The 19,182-nt window shown below is 31.7% G+C and overlaps 1 protein-coding gene across 1 annotated transcript; it reads right to left on the bottom strand.

The window, feature by feature from the left end:
• Positions 1-11,327: 11,327 nt before the first annotated feature.
• Positions 11,328-18,651, bottom strand: LOC119668800. The gene is made up of 2 exons (XM_038078441.1): positions 18,378-18,651; positions 11,328-13,735 (listed from the first exon to the last, which is right to left on the bottom strand). The coding sequence occupies exons 1-2, from the start codon at positions 18,535-18,537 to the stop codon at positions 11,382-11,384; spliced, it is 2,514 nt and encodes an 837-aa protein (XP_037934369.1). The 5' UTR covers positions 18,538-18,651; the 3' UTR covers positions 11,328-11,381.
• Positions 18,652-19,182: the final 531 nt, after the last annotated feature.

The following is a 19,182-nucleotide window of genomic DNA, read 5'->3' as shown; positions in this document are numbered from 1 at the left end:
TCCATTTTTTTAAATGTTTATATTTCTTTTGTCGTAAATAATAAATTTTAATTTTATTGCGTTTTTAGTGAACAAGTGATTTAGATATGATTTCGCAGCGACTTTGAAGTGCTAAAGAACAAGAATTGTGTAGGCTTTTTATGTAAAAATGGGTACAGCTAATTTTTATTTTAAATAAAAAAAAATAAACAAAAGTAACAAAAGTAAACAAATAAAAATATTTTTTTTTACTACCAATATTTTATTGATAACATAATAATATACGAAGGCATAATATTATGAAGTTATATTGGACCCATACTATACCATGTACCATAGATATGGACAATATTTGTGAAAAAACAAAATTCTGAATTAAGATCTTGTACTCTCTTGTCAATAGGCTATAAATACTAAACATTTAACAAAACATTAATAATGAGAATTGTGTTCTTTCCTGCAATATTCTATGCTTCCCCATCATGATCTGACACTTCTAGTACCAAACTTGAATGACCACAGAATAAGCAAATTAAGCTATGATTTACAAGCTTCAATAGAAGTTTCAATAGAAGACCACAAAAGAAGTCCACATGTCTCATGACTCGGTACTAATAGAGGTGGTCCAGACTGAGATGAAACATATATCCTATAAATTTGAAGCGTGACATTTAGCGTCGTGTTCCATATATTAATGAAACTGTTAGCAATTCGACTACATTCTTTTCAAATCCTAAAACAAATTAAAGCTATACATAAGGTTGCCTATAAATTTTTCTTTTCTATTATTATAATAACGATTTTGTTTACATATTTATAAGATTTCAATCCACCATAAGAAGAACTATGTATCTAAACATTCTAATACTTTACATTATATAAAATACATTGAAATTACGAAGGCATTATATTTGATTTACCTAAAACTGCTTTATTAAGTAAAGTCAGTTCTAACATACAAGAAATAATAGTATCTGATAGAGCTTATCCTAATATAGTAACACTAGTATGGACTACTGTAAATTTTAATGACAATGAGTACTATGTTATAAAGTGTAGTACATTGAAAACTTATTTTAGTGAATTACCCAAGTAATCACAGACACCTGTTTATAATGTTAATAAACTATCACAAACATTTGCGTCTGAGTTTTATATTTAGCTAAAAAATCACAACCAACTATTGTTCTTGAGCTCAAATACCTTTAAGAGAATAGTATGTAGAGTACCATAAATTGTTATAACAGTAGGCAACATCACCAAACGTTACGGTGATTTACGAAAAAACATCACCTGAAATGGTTTGGAAAGTAAAGGCTCGACTTAAACGAAAACCACATCGTAGGATAATCAAATAACGAAAGAACTGAAAATATCCCAGCGATATATCTGACGCATATTACAAAATAAACCAAACCAAGAAATAAACTCTTAAGAGCAAAGTAGTTGTTACGCTTGCACGAACCTGGAGAATTTTCAAACATTGTGTTCTCTGACGAGAAAATTATCCCCATTGAGCAATTCATAAACTCTCAAAACGAAGCATGTTTACCTAACTGAAAGAGTCACCGCAAATTTGAGTTTACGAATGGGCACCCGACGTATCACTATTTCAAGTGATAGTATTGTATGAGCAACTGTGACTGCCAATGGATGCTCTCCAATCGTTTTTATTATGCCTGGTGTCAAAGTCAACGGGATTTATTATCGGGAAAATCTTTTGAAAGTTGCTTTAAAGCCATGGGGCGCGCAAACATTTCGGTCGTAGACCATAAACGTTCCAACAACACTCGACACGATCTTATAAAACTCGCGTGAACCAAGAATGGTTAAAAAATCATATTAATTTCTTCCACACAATCGCTTTCGAATTCGCCAGATACAAATCGGTTGAACTATTCCATCTCGGTCATTTTAGAAAGTAAGGTGAGGACTAAAAAATATGCCAGTATGGATGCGCTGAAGAAAGCCATTGTTTAGAAATAGGCCAGAAAAAGTTTAAGGGTAATAGATAAGGTAAAAGTTAGCTACATGGAGGAAGAGTGAATAGATTCCGAATTTTTGATTTTTTTCACAAAATTTTGTAATTTGAATTAATAAAATATAATTTAACACTAAAAAGATATGGTCGCTTGAATAGGTAAGACTTCAATAATGTCGCGTAACCCTGTAGTATATATTTGAGATAACTTAGTCATTGCTATAGGTTTCCCCTTAGTTATATGAAGGTGCATCCAAACAAAGCGAACATTCGCAAGTATTGTATCTGCAAAAGTTCATTCGTCCGCAAACGTTCACTTTGGTGTGGACGTTGGTTTAGAGAGAGTGGAGTCATAACCGACATTATTGGAAGTAAGTGGCTTGCTGAAACAACAAATTTTTTTATTAATTTATTTATGATATGATAAATTAAATAAATGGAAAAGCATAAAATACTATTAAGTCATTTTTCACTATATTTATTATAAATGTTTTTATGCGTTATTATCTTTTTTATTCTAGCACTCACAGACTAAGATATAAATAAAATGTGTACAATATGTAAAACGAGTTAAATATTTAATCGGATTAGTATGAACACAATGTACTAGCATAAATCATATCAAAACTAATTTAATAATAATTATTTACTACTCTGCGCAACAAAATGTTGAGTATTAATTTGATTTAGTTCCCGTCAATGAAAAATAACTTCACATTTGTTTCAAGATATTGCAATGGAAAAACTTTAACAATTGTTTTCAGGTCGTTTTACAACTGCCGTGAACAATTATTTGGTCTGAGATAGAATGAGTGTTTTAATTATTATGAAAAAACGCTAGAAACATGAACATTTGTGCATTCCAAACTCCAATCGAATTGAATTAGTATAGTTAACGTGATTCTTAATTTGCAAACATTAATTTTCCTAATGATATTTGCGAACCCGCAGCAGGTTAAAGTATCTAAATGTCATGCATTTATCATGCGCTGTCTAGGTCCACGTCATTTATCTTTGCTCGTTGCACAAACAAAACTGTTCGGATAAACACAATTTATGCATGAACAGATACATGAAAACTTTGGAAACATATTAACCATACATAGATAAATGCAAGTGCAGTTGCAGCTAAGCTCAACCGCATTAATATTTTTTAAATAAATAAAAAATTTTAGGTTTCAACTCAAACCAAAAGAAATCTTGAAGTCACGTTTATCCACTGCAGTTGCTGCGAAATCAATGCAGCAAAATGCCAGATACGCTAAAGTTCGATCTTTTTTTTATGAAGTAGCAACTTATACATAATAATACATAAGTTCTTAACTAAATGCCACAGTTTGGTTTATATATCACATTGACTAATTAAAATTTATACATAGTAAGAATAATTGCCCAGTCTATATCTGAGTAGTCATGTCACGAATGCAGTGCATCTTTCTTCATAAATCACATAAAATTCAGGCCAAGATTCTTTCAAATTATTTTTAATATTGAACAGTGATTTAATAATCAATCCATTGGAGGTTGGAGCTGCTGTAGAAGCTGTTGAATGTCAGTTATTTAAATAACATCGCGAAAATTGCGCATCTTTTTTTATGATTATATTAAACAATTTACAATACAAACAGGATGTATTCTAGGTTCTATGATTATATGTTCCAATACAGAGTGAAGGTCAGGATAAGTTAGGTTAGAAAGTGATTCTTGTCGACTCTCACATGAGGAGAAAGGAATATCAGAACCTGTTCTATGCAACTACCCAGTGGCGCTAGCATGATTATATCAAAGAATCTACAAGACAGACAGAATTTATACTACATTCTTTGATTATATGCTCCAACACACAATTAAGGTCTGAATAGGTTAGGTTAGAAAGTGATTCTTGTCGACTCTCTCATGAGGAGAAAGAAATATCAGAACCTGTTCTATGCAACTACCCAGTGACGGTAGTATGTTTTTTTTATGATTATATCAAAGAATCTACAAGACAGAAATTCTACTAGAATCTACTATACTACATTCTTTGATTATATGTTCCAATACACAATTAAGGTCAGGATAGGTTAGGTTAGAAAGCGATTCTTGTCGATTCTGTTATGAGAAGAAAGAAACGTCCGAACATGTTTTATACAACTGCCCAGCGGCGGCAAGACGTAGACTTGACTACCTTGTAGTCGAGATCTTAGTACCAAATCAGATAGATAAAATTAAGCCCACAGCAATTACGAGATTTATAATCAGTCTAGAATGGTTTTAGTTGAGCATTGAAACGCACAATAGATCTTTTAGGTTCGGGTGCATTCATAGCCTATTATTTAATAATAATAGGTAAGATTAAAGTGACAGCCTTGTGCATCAAAACTCAATGAAGTACAAATAATAGCTCGTCGTGTTACAGCGGAATATGCCCAGTTTTCATGACACAGAATTTCACTCAAACCTATATTTCCGGATATCTTAATACAGCAAATAGCTTTACTTTTGTTTGAAACAATAACATTTATTAATTATAGTATAATAAGTAATTATAATTAACAATAGTTACATAGTAACTATAATCATTTTATATGTATTATAGTTCGGGAAATATAAAAATACTTACATAGGCTGTGAATTTTTATCCGCGAATCGGTGCTGAAAATAAAATCGACACATTTCTAAAACGGTTGGTGACTGCTGATAAAAAGTGGATCCGGATCACTTAGAACAACGTCAAGCGAAAACGATCATGGTAGAATCGCGATAAGACGGCTAAAAAGGTGGCCAAGCCAGCCACCGGGATTGACGGCCAGGAAGATTTTACTATGTATTTGGTGTGATTGGCAGGGAATCGTCTAAGGGAATCGTGATTACTCGAAAACAGCCAGCTTTGGGCAATAGGAGTGGAATTGTGTTCCATCAGGACAACACCAGACCACACACATCAATAATGACTCGCCAAAAGCTGCGCTACCTTGGTTAGGAAGTTTTATGCATTCACTTTTTAGTTCAAACCCAGCACCAAGTACTTTCCTTGCCACGTCGTCTACAAGCAGTCATAGAAGGTTAGGGTGGTTCAATAACGCAATAATGTAAATATTTTTTGTTTTTATTTTTAATAATTTATGAAATGAAATATGTTAAAACTGCATATTAACAATTTTAGTGATATGTTTATTTTTCTTTAAACCCCGAAATCTAAGGTTGTATTTAAACTTTTGTCCCTGAATGTATATACAGAGAGATATTTGAGTACCGACGTATAAAAACGATTAAGACTCACGTATTTTTTTTCTACGATTTAAACTTTAAAGTTTAAGCATTCAACTTCGACAATTTACCTATTTATATATATCGAATAATTAACTTCAGTGGGTTTCAATTCAATATAAATCATGCAAGAAATAATGTCCCTGCAAACAGAATAGTATTAATAATTAATAATTAAAAATAAAAAATATATTTAATTATTCAATTATTCGACAGATAATTTATGATTTCGTTCTAATATAAACACAGCTAAACACAAGTATGGCTTTGGGTCAGTTGGTTAAGGGGCGCTGACTCTGAGCTTAAAATTTGGCAGGGCACGAGTTCGATTCGTGGTACTTGCAGTCTGAAAAAATTATTTACGAATAATTAAGTATAAGAATTATTTTGCAAGACTATTTATGATGGGTATTTGACAATACTCGAAACAGCTATATGGGCAGTCAAATATTTAATTAATTAAACTAATATAAAAATGAATTCTTGTTATTGTAGTTCACTAATTTTCGAAAAACTTCGTTATTGGTTTTGTATAATTTTTTTTATTTAATTTTTAATTTATTATAATTTAAGCACATTTAGCACGTTTAGCGGTTCTCAAACGATCCATATTAGGCCTTTTCGATGGCTCGCAAGTACGACAAAAAAAAAGGCAAGTTACTGGCCTATACTGGCCGAAATGTACGCAAAACAACACTATTTTCTCTGCCTCGGCCTCGGCCTCGGTATAGGTATACTGGCCACACACTTCGGTCAGTAAAAAAAAAGTGTTACCAACGCAATAAGTGAACTATTGTGAACCTTTATTGGAAATTCCAACGAATATTGCAATCATATGTCAAAAATTATATGTAAATAAAAATTCTAACAGAATTTAAAAATTACATAAATTTGAAAATTCGAAATAAAGAAAAATTTCAGTTGTTGTTGTGCTTCCTGAGGTGGACTTAAGGTTTGTTAGAGCGGGGTTGGGCAACGTATCAACTTTTGTAAACAATTTTAGGGCTCTGTCCTTGATATATTTTTTCACTGAGTCAATTCTTAGATCTCTATGCATGTCTGTTGTTCTAATATACCAAGGAATCTTAATTAGTCTTCTTGAAGCCAGATTTTGTGTTATCTGTAATTGCTTTATAGCAGTATTTGTGGCTTTGCTGTGAGTTACACATCCGTACAGTAGTGCTGGCCTAATTATTAGAGTAAATAATAACTTTCTATTTTTGAGGTTGAAGCGATTATTATTAAACAGCGGCTTAAGGAGATGTAGAATTTTAGAACAACAACTATTCCGTTTGTCAAAAGTGACCCGTAGATATTTTAGGCTTTTCTCCCACCGTATCTCCGTGCCACCGACGCTCACTTCTGGAGGATGCTGCCTTCTCTTTCGTGTTATAAATATTGCCTTGATTTTGTCATTGTTAATTTTAATCTTTCAGTTCTGGAAGTATTCCACCATGAAGTCTATATTTCTCTGTAAGATGTTACTTACATTTATGGCATCCCGGTCAAAGTAGATCAAGCACATGTCATCTGCATAAAGCGCCATTGACACTTGGCTTAAGGTGGGGATGTCTGCCGTATATATATTAAACAATGTGTTTTATTTTGAAATTTTCAACATTTGTCACATTCCTCTTAATTTTGTATTCATTTTAATTTTCAATCTATGTTAATTATTTATTTTTATACAAAATGTAATTTGCTTGCATTATGCTATTTTTGCTAATTGTCAAAACATAATACTTGACAGATTGCAACAGTGATGCCAATGTCTCGCGTGGCCAATATAGGCCAGCATGCATTTTTTGCCATACGTGCGGGCCATCGAAAAGGTCTATTGTCAAATTACAAACCATAATCTAAATATATGCTGCTTTGTATGAGAATTCCGTTTAACAAATGTAACTTAAGAAGTGCTACCAAATCAGGAACCCAAAATGGATAACTCTCTATAATTTGATATTGATTTAGATTTCTTAAAACTATAATTCGGGAACTTATTGTTGATCTATAATTATATGGTATATGCTGCTAAGAGTTGGAAATTGCTATTTTTTGTTACTTTTAAAGTTCAATATAAAATAATTTGCATATTTTTGTGTTTACAATAATGACCGAACACTAAATCGTCTTCGCAACCTTTAGAGGATTTTATAAAATTGTTTCCGAACAATAGAGCTAAATACGACGAACAGTGACAGCAGCAACATTAGAGTCAGAAGAAATAGCAATATTATAAATAATTTTTTGCGAAAATAAAAAATTTTAAAAAATAATTTACAATCAACAATGCACCAGCAAACCAACAAGCCACCGAAAAAGGCAGATGTTACCTGTCAAAAAGAAGAAAATTCAGCTGGAAGAAGCTAAAAGGTTACACAACTCAAACTCTTGAATAATGCCATTTGGCCAATTCTGTGAATTAAATTGCGCATGCGCGAAAGGTTACATTACCGACGTCGGTGCAATTGCAATTGCACAATGGCGCAGTCGAAATGCACATACGCAATTACGGATGTGCATTTCGTTAGACCTGCGATCGCTGAATGCAATGGCAACGAAACGAAAAACTCAAAAAAATTTGAATACACAAAAAAAAAAATTAAAAAAAAAGAAACAAAAAAATTCGTGAAAAATTTATGCAACATTTTATGAAAATTTTTAAGATTTGCCTGACGTTGCCAGCAAAAGCATTCAAAGTAACTTTTGACATTTCGTGTATTTTTTTTTTTGTTTTCGAAATCAGCAGACACGCTCAAATGCTGTCAGAAGTCAGTTAAGTCATTTCGTGTGATATATGCTAATTCCGAACTCGTTTTTCATTCCATTGCACTTCGTTGACAACTCGGGAAACTCAGTACAGGCAGACATTCTTGCTCAATGCTCAACGGCATAGGCACTTGTTACTTTAAATGACAACTTAATTATTTTAGAGGCGAAATCGGTGGGTTTAACCCAAAGACTAAGTGATTGAAACTCAATTTTTATTTATATTAAAAATGTTAGTTAATTTTAATAAATTAAATCATTATTAATTGAATAGTTTCAATATTCATTTCAAAGCCTTTTTAAATTGATTAGATATTATAAAATATATAATCAAAATGTCGCTTTAGAATTTTAAATGTAAATGAAACTTGGTCTGGAAACACTTATTAGCTCTATTAAAATTTATTTATAACTAATTATTATAACTAGTAATTTTAATTAACAAATTATGTGTATTAAGCAATATAAATTAATAACGATTCAAACACATTTAAGAATATCTATAGTTGATAGAGATCTTCTATTAAACATAACTGCCTATATAAAATATTTTTTACCCAAAAGGAATTAATGAAGAATATGGCTGAAAATTTAGAAGAATCAACTATAAGATTTTGACAAATATTAGGGGTATTCAGGCAACTGATTAGTTGCTTAGTTGATTCAAAAACTTCATATAAAAAAAATTTAGCATTTCGATGTTAATCAGTTGCTTGAACGACTCAAAATGCGTAATCTGATTAGTTTGTTGTGTGTAAATGCCTTGGCAGCACTCGCATCAACAGCAAAAGTGAAACATACTTGTGTTTGCAAAATTGTTTACACACAATTCAAACAGCTGAGAGACAGCTAACAAATTTCTATACAAAAGTTCATTTTAAGTTATTATTACGACACTTGGCACTGGTAGCACTATTAATCAAATTTGTACTAATCTGAGAATCACCGAAATAGTTGATTCTCTGCTTAGTTTCATTTTTGTGTGCAAATTTTTGTTGTAATCAACTAATCAGTTGCCTGAATACCCCTACTATATATATATAATATTAAGGACGTGTGCAAGTTAGGCTAAGTTGATGCTAAACCAAATGAAAAATTTTTTGGGGTTTTTTGCACTGCACACATTTAGCCATTTATCAACACGTATCGAGATATAACTACATTATCGGCACAACTTAGAATTTCCCTCATTTAGAACGCAACTTAGCCTAACTCGCACACGCCCTAAATATAATTTGTATAATATGATATATATCAGGACTGTCGAAACCAGATGTGATCGCGTCCCATGTGGTTTGGACAACCCTGATATATACGATATTAAACACACATATCTGTTAAATCGCTGCTGAACAACCATCAATATAAAATGATGAATTTATTTAAACAAAGGAGCACTTTTTATCACATCAAGGAAATCAACGATTTGGTGCTCCATAATCGTTTGATAAATAAAGACCTCATAGATACTGTGAATATTCCATTTTAATTAATTCACCTTATTTCAAAAGTTTTTTTATGCCATGCCATTTTTTTATGTTAAGGTATTCGCAAAAAGATAGCAAAATTTTAAGCAGGCTTGGTTTATGCACCACGTTAATAGTGTAAACATTATAATAGAGATAATCATCTGACACTGCATTGGTTTCTCGACAAAAACTCAACTCATACACAATTGACTTGATTTTACACCGTGTAACTTCTGGCTACTTCCTTAATCTCGAGAGACCGCTCCGGAAAGACTGTTTCGACAGAATCTAATGTGATCTATTACACTCTAAACTGATGCGTTGTTTTTTCGGCGTTAGTATGTATTACTTACAAAGTTAAATAGCGATAAATGTTCTCACCTATTAGATATCAAAGACCTGAGCGGTTCGACTACCGTGATGGATATAACACCATATCTATAGACACATTGACATGAGATCAAGGCAATGTATCAAGCACAGACACCTGCCAATAGTGTCAAATTTTCATGATATTTTAATATTTATTTATTTAATCCTTTTATTCCTAGGTGGAACAGAGTGCCGGGGGATTGTGGCCTTGTCGTGGCGAGGGGGCTTAGTAGGGTGCAATGATCCTGAGAGCGATGCCGGCGGTAGCGTAGCTACTGGTAGGGCCTCCCTTGCCGGTAAGGTCAAAGACGAGCATCTGAATCTAAGAGCAATCCACAACGGTTTGCGACCCGGATGGTCTTTTTCCTCCGTGACGTCCCGGGATGTAGGCAAGATACAGCATCTTCAATCTTCGCTAAGAAGCCCACCGTTTTCTCAGACTCTCGAGTCTGAAGGTCTGACTGGTGGCCTTAACTGGCAGCCCCAGTACCAGTATAGGATGCATGGGCTAATCACTCGTTCATCTGAATCTACACGATTACTGAAACCGATATTTTAATAAGGACTCACAAATTCTTTTCATAAGTGCATACGTCATGATAATAATCCATCTTGCTATCAACTTTGCAATATATTCTACCAACCACCCATATACCCATACACCCATATTTTATATTATACAATATTCACTATATTTAATAATAATATCGTTTAAATTGGTAACAGAGTATTACAAAATATAATATCATTCGAGAAAATATATTTGGACTCACAAATCTTCTGAAACTTGTTATTTAATTTAATCTGTAATTAAACTTAATTAATTTATTGTTGCCAGAGATGCGGTTATAGTTTGGCCACCTAAAACGTACAATGAACCGCCAGTATAATCAACAGCCATTCCAACCCTGGAATGCCCTAAAGTGCTACCCTAAATATATTGTTGTAAACAATTAGAGCTTCAAAAATTTAAAAAAAAATATTTCCGTAACGACTAATTGATTAAAATTAAAAAAAAAAAAATAAATTTAAAGCAACCAAGCTCTCTACGCGAGATCCTGAGTATAACTTATTCATGATAACTTCATACTTTATACTGATTAGTATAAGTTTGAGGATGTTAACGCTCAGAAAAGTATCCACGATTTACCCTTTCTAAAAGTCTTCATATTATATTTTCAAGTATTGTTGTGAATAGCTCGACTTTTTTTTCGCTAAGTTCAGTTCTTTGTTTAAATAAAAAAAATCTTAAAAAATATAAGGGAACATAAGGGAAATTATATTTAATAAAATTTCCTCAGTATTAACCTTAGTATAACCCTTTGTTATAACCCTTTGGCTTTGTTTTTAATATTTTAGTTTAAATGTTTTTATCAATTAAAAATTCTTACCTTTGCAGTCATTCAACAAACAAAAAACACCATTTCATTAAACAATTTATTGAAACATCAAAAAAATAACAGTTTTGTGAATACATAATATGTATGATGATATATTATTATATCTGCTTAAGTATTTTAAATATTAAATCAATAAAAATAAACAATATTATTAAAACTGAATTAGAAATTTAATTCATCAAGTGGTTCATTCTTAATCCATGGCCCCAACTCATCCGTTGCTATAATGCCAGCAGTTTCGTCTTGAGAATCACTGTTGTCGGGTGGTGGTTGTGGTTTGCTCGCCCTTTTTCTGATTACTTTAGTTGGTTTCTGAACTGGTTTTTGAACAACTTTTGGAGCAGTTATTGGTGCATTTTGTCTTAAGAGGCTAGCACTCAAATTATTTATTGCTCTAGCATTATTTGCGGTAGAAACATTTTTAACTGCAACATTAGGACTTATTCTCAATGGTGCCATAACAATTGGTACTGTCGTTTTTTGTATTGGTGTCAAGCTAGGCACAGCGTTTACTGTGGACACTGTAGTTGGTGTATTAGTCTTCATTGGTGAAAATGTCGTAGCAGTTGGAGCTGTGGAAATGAAAACGCCATTCTGATTATCATATAAAGTAATTGGGCGTACGCGCTGTCCATTTGCAAGTTGTATTGATTGTGCTGCTATTATACGTTGAGTTGCATTGTTTTTTGGTAAAGCTGTTATAAACGGTGACAACGTGCCGCTTATACCCGCAGTGGAGGTTCTATTTAATACGCTGGGGTCACAAATAGAAAAGCGGCGATTAGCAAATTTAACTGCTGGAACAGCACTAACTTGAGCCCGACTAATTACATTCCGAGTGACTAAATTCGATGCTGCACTAGAAGTTGTAACCACAGAACTTGGTGCTGCCCAATTAACAGTACGTATATTTGCAGTTTGTTGTCCAGATTGATTGGTGGGTACTGAATTTGAAGAAGACGCCACAGAAGCAGTAGCAGTCGTAGCAGTACCCATAGATGAGGTACCAAGAATCGTAATAGATGAATAAGGTGAAGTGATAGAAGAAGTAGTAAAAGTAGGTGCAGTAATATTTGCAGTAGTAGTAACAGTTGTATTTGAAGCATGCAAAGTCATGGGATTGGAAGAGTTTGTTGGGCTACTTACGACAGAAAGAGTATTGCCTGTAACTGGTGCATTATTGACTATATTAGTCTTGGGGATAATTCGATATATTCGGCGTTTATCACCATCTACTTTTTCCAAAACTCTGCATGGTACTCCTGATCCGGGTCTGGCTCCTGGTCCAGTAGGAGTTGCAAAACTATATACAGACCCATTACTGCGGAGTTCTATTGGTTTTCTAACAACTATCTTTGGTACTGAATCTGATTTATTTTCAACTGTTTTCTCTTCATCTTTTTTGCTCGGTGGACTTGCAATCACAGAGTCAGGTGTGTGTTTTGCAGCTAGAATTAAATTGACCATTTCATTAACTAAATGCATTTCTCGGTTGCCGAGACTTTCCTTAAATAGCCGTTTGCTGACTTCATTAGCAACTGGTGTTGATGCACCATTAAAATCTCTACAATCATCTAAAGTCGTAACTATAGCTTTAAAAATATTTTCAGTTAACACGATGAGCTGTCGTTTATTCATGGTCTTTATATAAGGTTTGAATATATCAAAATATTTATCTTCCACTGATCTATTCGTATCAAATTGTACCGATTTCTCACACATTACAGGTTTTATAGTAGTATTCGTATTCACGACAAGAATTTTTTTTGCTGCTGGTGGTACTGAAGGACTTTCATTACCTGTTTGCTTTTCAGAAATTATTTCAGTTTGAACTTTTGCAAACTTAGCCGGTGGTATTTCTTCGTTTTCTGTATCTGAAACCTGAAGATCTACATTAGTTTTTGTATTTGGGTTTATCTTACGATATGATCTTTTTGTTACTGTTTTTGGAGTTACTTTAGATTTTTTTGTATCGTTTTTATCTAAATTTTTTTTGCAACTGCGTCGATAAGAACTGCGTGGTATATCATCATCAATATCATTATTACCATCAATATCATTATCTTTATCTTTATTAGCATCATTACTTTTTTCATGTTCCATATCATCGTCGTCTTTGTCGATATCTAATATTTTTTTTATATCAGATGTCTTTTTCAATACTAGGGTACTACTCTCTTTAGTAGATTTTTTAGATATCATATATGTATCATGTGAATGATCCTCATTTGTAAATGAAGGCTCTTTGCCTATAGTTGATGGATCAATTGTTTTCGAGGAATTAAATTTAGTTTTCTTAGCATCTTTTTCCTTGTTTGTTGGATCTTCATTACCAAACCGTTCCATATCATCGTTTTCATCATTCATTTGTAAATGAGGAACTAAAAATTCAGCAAGATCAGCTACATAATTATCCTTCATACGAGTCGAAGTTCGTTTCTTAGGCGAACGATCGTTTCGAATAGACCTCCTACAACTATCCCGAATTGATTTCCACCGATTTTTACATATATTGACTGAAATAATAAAAATAACAATATTTACGAAATTCGACATATAATATAAATAAAATGAAAATATATAAAGGAAAATATAAATAGGCTAAACGAAGAAGAACGAAATATCTGTACATATAAACAAACTCTTTTAATTTTACTTAACAATTATTTTAATTATTTAAAATTTATTCAAAACTGTATTACTCTTATTTGTGAAAGAAAAAAATATTTGCACAAGCCTTGTTTCTGAATGATAGTAGAGCAGAAGTACCTATTAATCCTGATTTAAAATTTTAAAATAAATCCATTTGTTAAATGGTCTGAACACAAAATGATTTTGAATCAGCATTTGCATAAATTAAAAAAATATTCAACAAATTCCTTTTTACTGTTCGAAGCGTGATTAATCGTTTGAAAGTCGAAAGTAATCTACGCAATTTGGACAGAAATTCTTGACGGACAGAAAATAACAACCTCCTTCTGAACTTGCCACAATCTTAAAAAAAATTTAATATGTTGGGTATATCTTGTCTCGTAAGAAACCTTACGTTCGCGCCGAGTTAATACCCAATTCACACTACAAATTCAAGATTTCTTACGAAAGAAGACTTAAGTATGCATTCACATACCTTCTGCACAAAAAGTATCCGGATTTTGTTATTTGTTAACTACTCCTTAAGTAATATACCTTTTTCAAAAATTTTTTTCGTTATGTTGGTACACCCTTTCTTGACATATGGTATAAATTTGAGCGTCATCTGTCAATTAGTTTGTTTACAGCAGCTGTTAATGTGAAACTACTTCAAGTGAATTTATCAATTTTTACTATGGCAAATTCTTGTTGTACGCGATTTTTTGACCAAACACAGCACCACTGTGTTCGCTCAGGTACTATATTCGCCAGATCTGGATCCGTGCGACTTGTTCCTGTTCCCGAAACTCAAATTGCCCCTTCGTGGTGACCGTTTTGAGTCGATTGAATCAGTAAAAGAGGATTCGCTGAAGGAACTAAAAGCCATACCTGCATGGGTCTACGAAAAGTGTATGGAAAATTTGGTTAAGCATTGGCATATGTGTATAGCTTCAGAAGTAGCATATTTTGAAGGAGATAAAATAAATTTGAAATAAAGTTTAAATTTGTGTTTTATTTACAAAATCTTTTTTAGCAGAATATATTTGCACTTAGAGCAGCTGCAATCAGAAATGTGAATGCAACTTGGAAAAATTGAGGAACACAATTACTTCAATGTGGGTGAGCAAAAAAGAGACTTTTTTTGGCTTCTTTGACAAGGTTGTATGAGAGTTCAAAAATAATAAACACATGTACAACACCAACAACTTTAGTAGGTTAAATAGTTAATCAGCGTATGTGCGGACTCAATAATATTTTTAAGAAAAATAAAAAAATTTTAATTCTGGCTTTCAAATGACATCATTTTGTGCAACAAAAATCTATCAAAATAATGGCAATCGCGATTTCAATAGTACTTTCAGAATTCAATGACATTTAATCGAAATCGAAAGTTCTTGCAAATTTATTTCAAGGGACACGAAAAACAGCAAGTTAATGTTTTTTGCCATTAAAATAGACTTGAAAACATTATACGAGTAGAAAAGATCATTGTTGCATCTTAAGAAACTATATTGAATTCAAAAAATCGACTAATTTAGACTTGCAACTACGCTTCAGAAAGAATGCAAAACGATAAGTATAAACGATAATACGACAAAAACGATAAAAACGATAATCCAGCTGGACTATACCTTGGACGATTTAATACGCCAACTAAAGAAAGGTTAACGGAAATTAATGAAATGAATATTGCTATTATTGGAGATCAATTTGAACAGTAAAATATTAAAGTTATTTGTGAAATCATAAATAGTTTACAAACTATAAATGATATTCATCGTCGCTACAATATTCACTCGTTTTCTCTGCAACATCCGCTTATTATCTGTAAAGGAGAGATCATTAACCATATTAATATTTAACAACATAGCCCTTTAACTGGAAAAACATTTTAAGATCACTGATTCTAAATAAAATAAGTACATAAAGATTAATTTTGGAAATGCCTAATATGTGCCAAACCTGCAACTCTCTCTGCTCCCCATGACGTCGTCTATCTGTTCTCCTATACTACAACGCACACAAACCTCCGTCCAATTGTTTTTTGCTCCAATCCCATTGAATTGGATAGGTTTTTCCATCTGAACCCTTGTATATGTTCGAGAATCCCAATCCACCCATTATCCTCATTCCTCTCTCCATCACCCCGAACCACATGCCCACCCATGTAATCATTTTGTATAATTTTTCATGTTATCTGCTTACAGGTCTACTTATAAATTATTCAGTTACGCACCAATTTTGCTTTCAGTTGATTTTCAACAACCTGGACGTAATATCACGTCCGACATTCGTAGAAGGAAACTTAATCGTTTGGTCAAAAATCGTAAACACGTGGAAGCAAATGATATCAGTTGATTTCCCCTATTTAGTTGAAGCGGTTAGATATTTATATTAAGATGATCTATTCAATAATTAAAATGGAATGGAAAAATAAATGTACTGGACTGGAAAAATCCCTATTATTTCTATACGTTCAATTATATATTGCTAATTTACGCATCCGATGACAAAACTACAAATATTGTAAGCCTTACATTAAATGGAAATCTTCGTTGTTACTATAATTAGCTACGTACATGTAAAACGCATATATAAACTCGGTTTAGAAGTGGTTCGAAAGGGTTTCAGAACAATATATCAGATATGTAGTGAAGCACGAACTTAGATGAAGGATAAGTTTATTTATATTAATAAATGAAACTGAAATAAAAAAAATATAACATTTAATACGAAATAATCTCACAAGTAAAACCTGCAATATAAATGATCAAGAACATAAAAGAAGTACAATCGATTGAATGTTTCTCAATAGTTTTTATTTAATTTTGGGAGAGTTTTTCTGATAATTCTCATTATTGACATGTTTGACTTAAATTTCAGTTTGTAGCTGCTTTGAGACGCAAATAAAGAAGACGAATGCACCTACCTTCCGTAAAAAATATAAAGTTATTAGTGTCAAAAGTATATAACATTATTAAGCCAGAAAGTTTCTTAAGAAGTATAGTTCGACTTATGGAGACTTCGAATTAGTGAATTTTTTTATTTATTTATTTTTTTTTTGTTTTTAAATGAAATTAGAATTATATTTTAAGATATTTATTTATAATAAAGTAATACTTATATTCAGAAATTAGGGATGTCAGTCAGCGACTGACATTTGTAAAAAGAAGCAACATATGAAAGAAAAAATTAAACATTTGGTTTGGAAAAAGGGACTTCCCTTAACACCAAAATGGATTCATACTTTAAACAAAAATTCGATTTATAGAATACAATTTAGCATATTCTTCAGATTTCACACTGTCTCACATATAACTTTCGAAACGCTGGCTGTGCTAATACTTTTTTAAAGTACTTTAGTTTTTTTTAATTTTTAATAAACACAACTATTTATCGAAGATATTCTAATAAACTATATATATATTCAAAAAAAAAGCTTAAGAAGCTTAAAAAAGCTTAAGATATTTTTTTTATGATGTTTGTGTTTTGCATGTGAAATATTTACAACTTTAAATCGAAATAAATCGGGAATCAAGCAATATTCAAATATAGCTTTACAAAAATTAATCAAAAATTAACTGTTGTGCATAAATAACACATTATTTCTAAGACCCAAAATATCGGTTTAATTTCGGTCAAGAGAGCCGAAGCTATTTGTGCCTCATCCGTCAGTCAAAACCGTGTTGTATGTATGTATATATTTGCTTAAAACCTTAAGCACAAGCAAAAAGTATAAAAGTAATAGTAAAAATACGAAATCGACTGATGTGACACTCTACATAACAAGCTTTTCGTCATATCACGAAAAAGTCAATTTCGACACTCTACATAACATGGGCCTTACCTAAATTAAATTTTAAATAACACAATGATACATTCACATTTATTAAATCTAGTACCTTACAAAAAGTTTTAATCTAACCTATTGTCTTATAAAAACGTACTAGATTAATCTAATCCAGTAGTTCATAAAAATATATCTATCTAACCAACTACTTTACATAAATGTACTAGCTTAATCTACTTTAGCACCTTAGATATAAACATACTACATTGATCTAATCTAGTACTTTAAATAAAAGTGAACGATTTAATCACATCTAGTACCTCAAATAAATGTATTGGATTTAATAATAAGAAACTAAATCTTGGAAATCTCTTCAAAACTCATAAATTTTTGTTTTTTTTTTTTCTTACTTTATATTTATACTTTACACTTAAACGATTTCCACATTTTAAAAACAACAGAAAAAAATTATTTTTGGCGGTGTATGTTTACTCAATGCTGCTGTGTCGTAAACTTTTCCCATTTCAACATTTACAATAAATATTTTTCATTTCTTGAAAACACCCTGTCTTGAACATACACGACAGCCATTTTGCCAAAGGTGACTCCTGAATCCATGTAAAACATATTTTTTTTTTCGTCAAGGTTTTTAATTAATGGCGACATGCACTTATTGCACAATATTGAATGCATTTAAAATCATAATTAACGCTAAAATATTAATGCATAAGGCATACCTGTGTCTTCGCATTCAATTGCTATTGCTGCCCAAGCCTCCTCATACAGGGCTCTATTATGATAATCTTTATGTCCGCGATCGTATACGACAGGAAACTTTCGAACCGACCGACAGAGTATTGGAATTTTATCGTGCACTAATTCCACTTTTTGCGACATTTTTTATATTTTCACTTCAAAAAATAAATTATTAAACACTAAACTAACTTTCTTATTTTACAAAGTTTTTCCCACTCGCGACGCTATGCAACAAATTACTGAATTAAAGTTGACATTTACCAGTGATGGAAAATGTAAATACAAAAAAAGTGTTAATTTTGACAGAAATGTCAAAATATTGACTATTGAAAACGAAAAGCATTGCCAATTCAAATTATGCATTATATATACAAATGAATATGAATGTTTGTTTCATGTTTGTATGTATAGAAATTAATACTGTATTGCGAGTACTGAATACTATATAAATAATGTATTCATATATTGTACGTTAAATTTTTCTTATGGAGAGTGAATAATAATATAAAAAATTTGCATATTACGTTAAATGTTATTCCAAATATAATAGGTTTTAATATTGAAACTAGCATATTGTGAATTTTTCATGGATGAAATCAGACTTCAATTCAAACTCTTATATATTATGAATAATGTAATTAAAAATTGTTTTAAGACTACAGATATTTAATTTTGTGGTTGTAAAAAAGAAGCAAACAAAAAGAAACCATTGTATAATATTAACACTCTATATTAATATAAGAGATTATATTTAAAAATAATAATATGAAACTTCTATATAAAGTA

The sequence above is a fragment of the Teleopsis dalmanni genome, chromosome 1 (genome assembly GCF_002237135.1).
Source record: "Teleopsis dalmanni isolate 2A chromosome 1, ASM223713v2, whole genome shotgun sequence".
Taxonomy (NCBI): Eukaryota; Metazoa; Arthropoda; class Insecta; order Diptera; family Diopsidae; genus Teleopsis; species Teleopsis dalmanni.
Note: the sequence above shows the minus strand (reverse complement) of the source record. Positions and strands in the feature narration are given on the sequence as shown.

What these genes read in the sequence shown, in the direction of transcription:
- LOC119668800 (XM_038078441.1), bottom strand. Translation starts at nt 18,537, where the DNA reads ATGTCGCAAAAAGTGGAATTAGTGCACGATAAAATTCCAATACTCTGT. An exon ending in AATTGAATGCGAAGACACAG is followed by an intron (nt 13,736 to 18,377) that starts GTATGCCTTATG and finishes TTATTATTTCAG; the next exon opens with TCAATATATGTAAAAATCGG.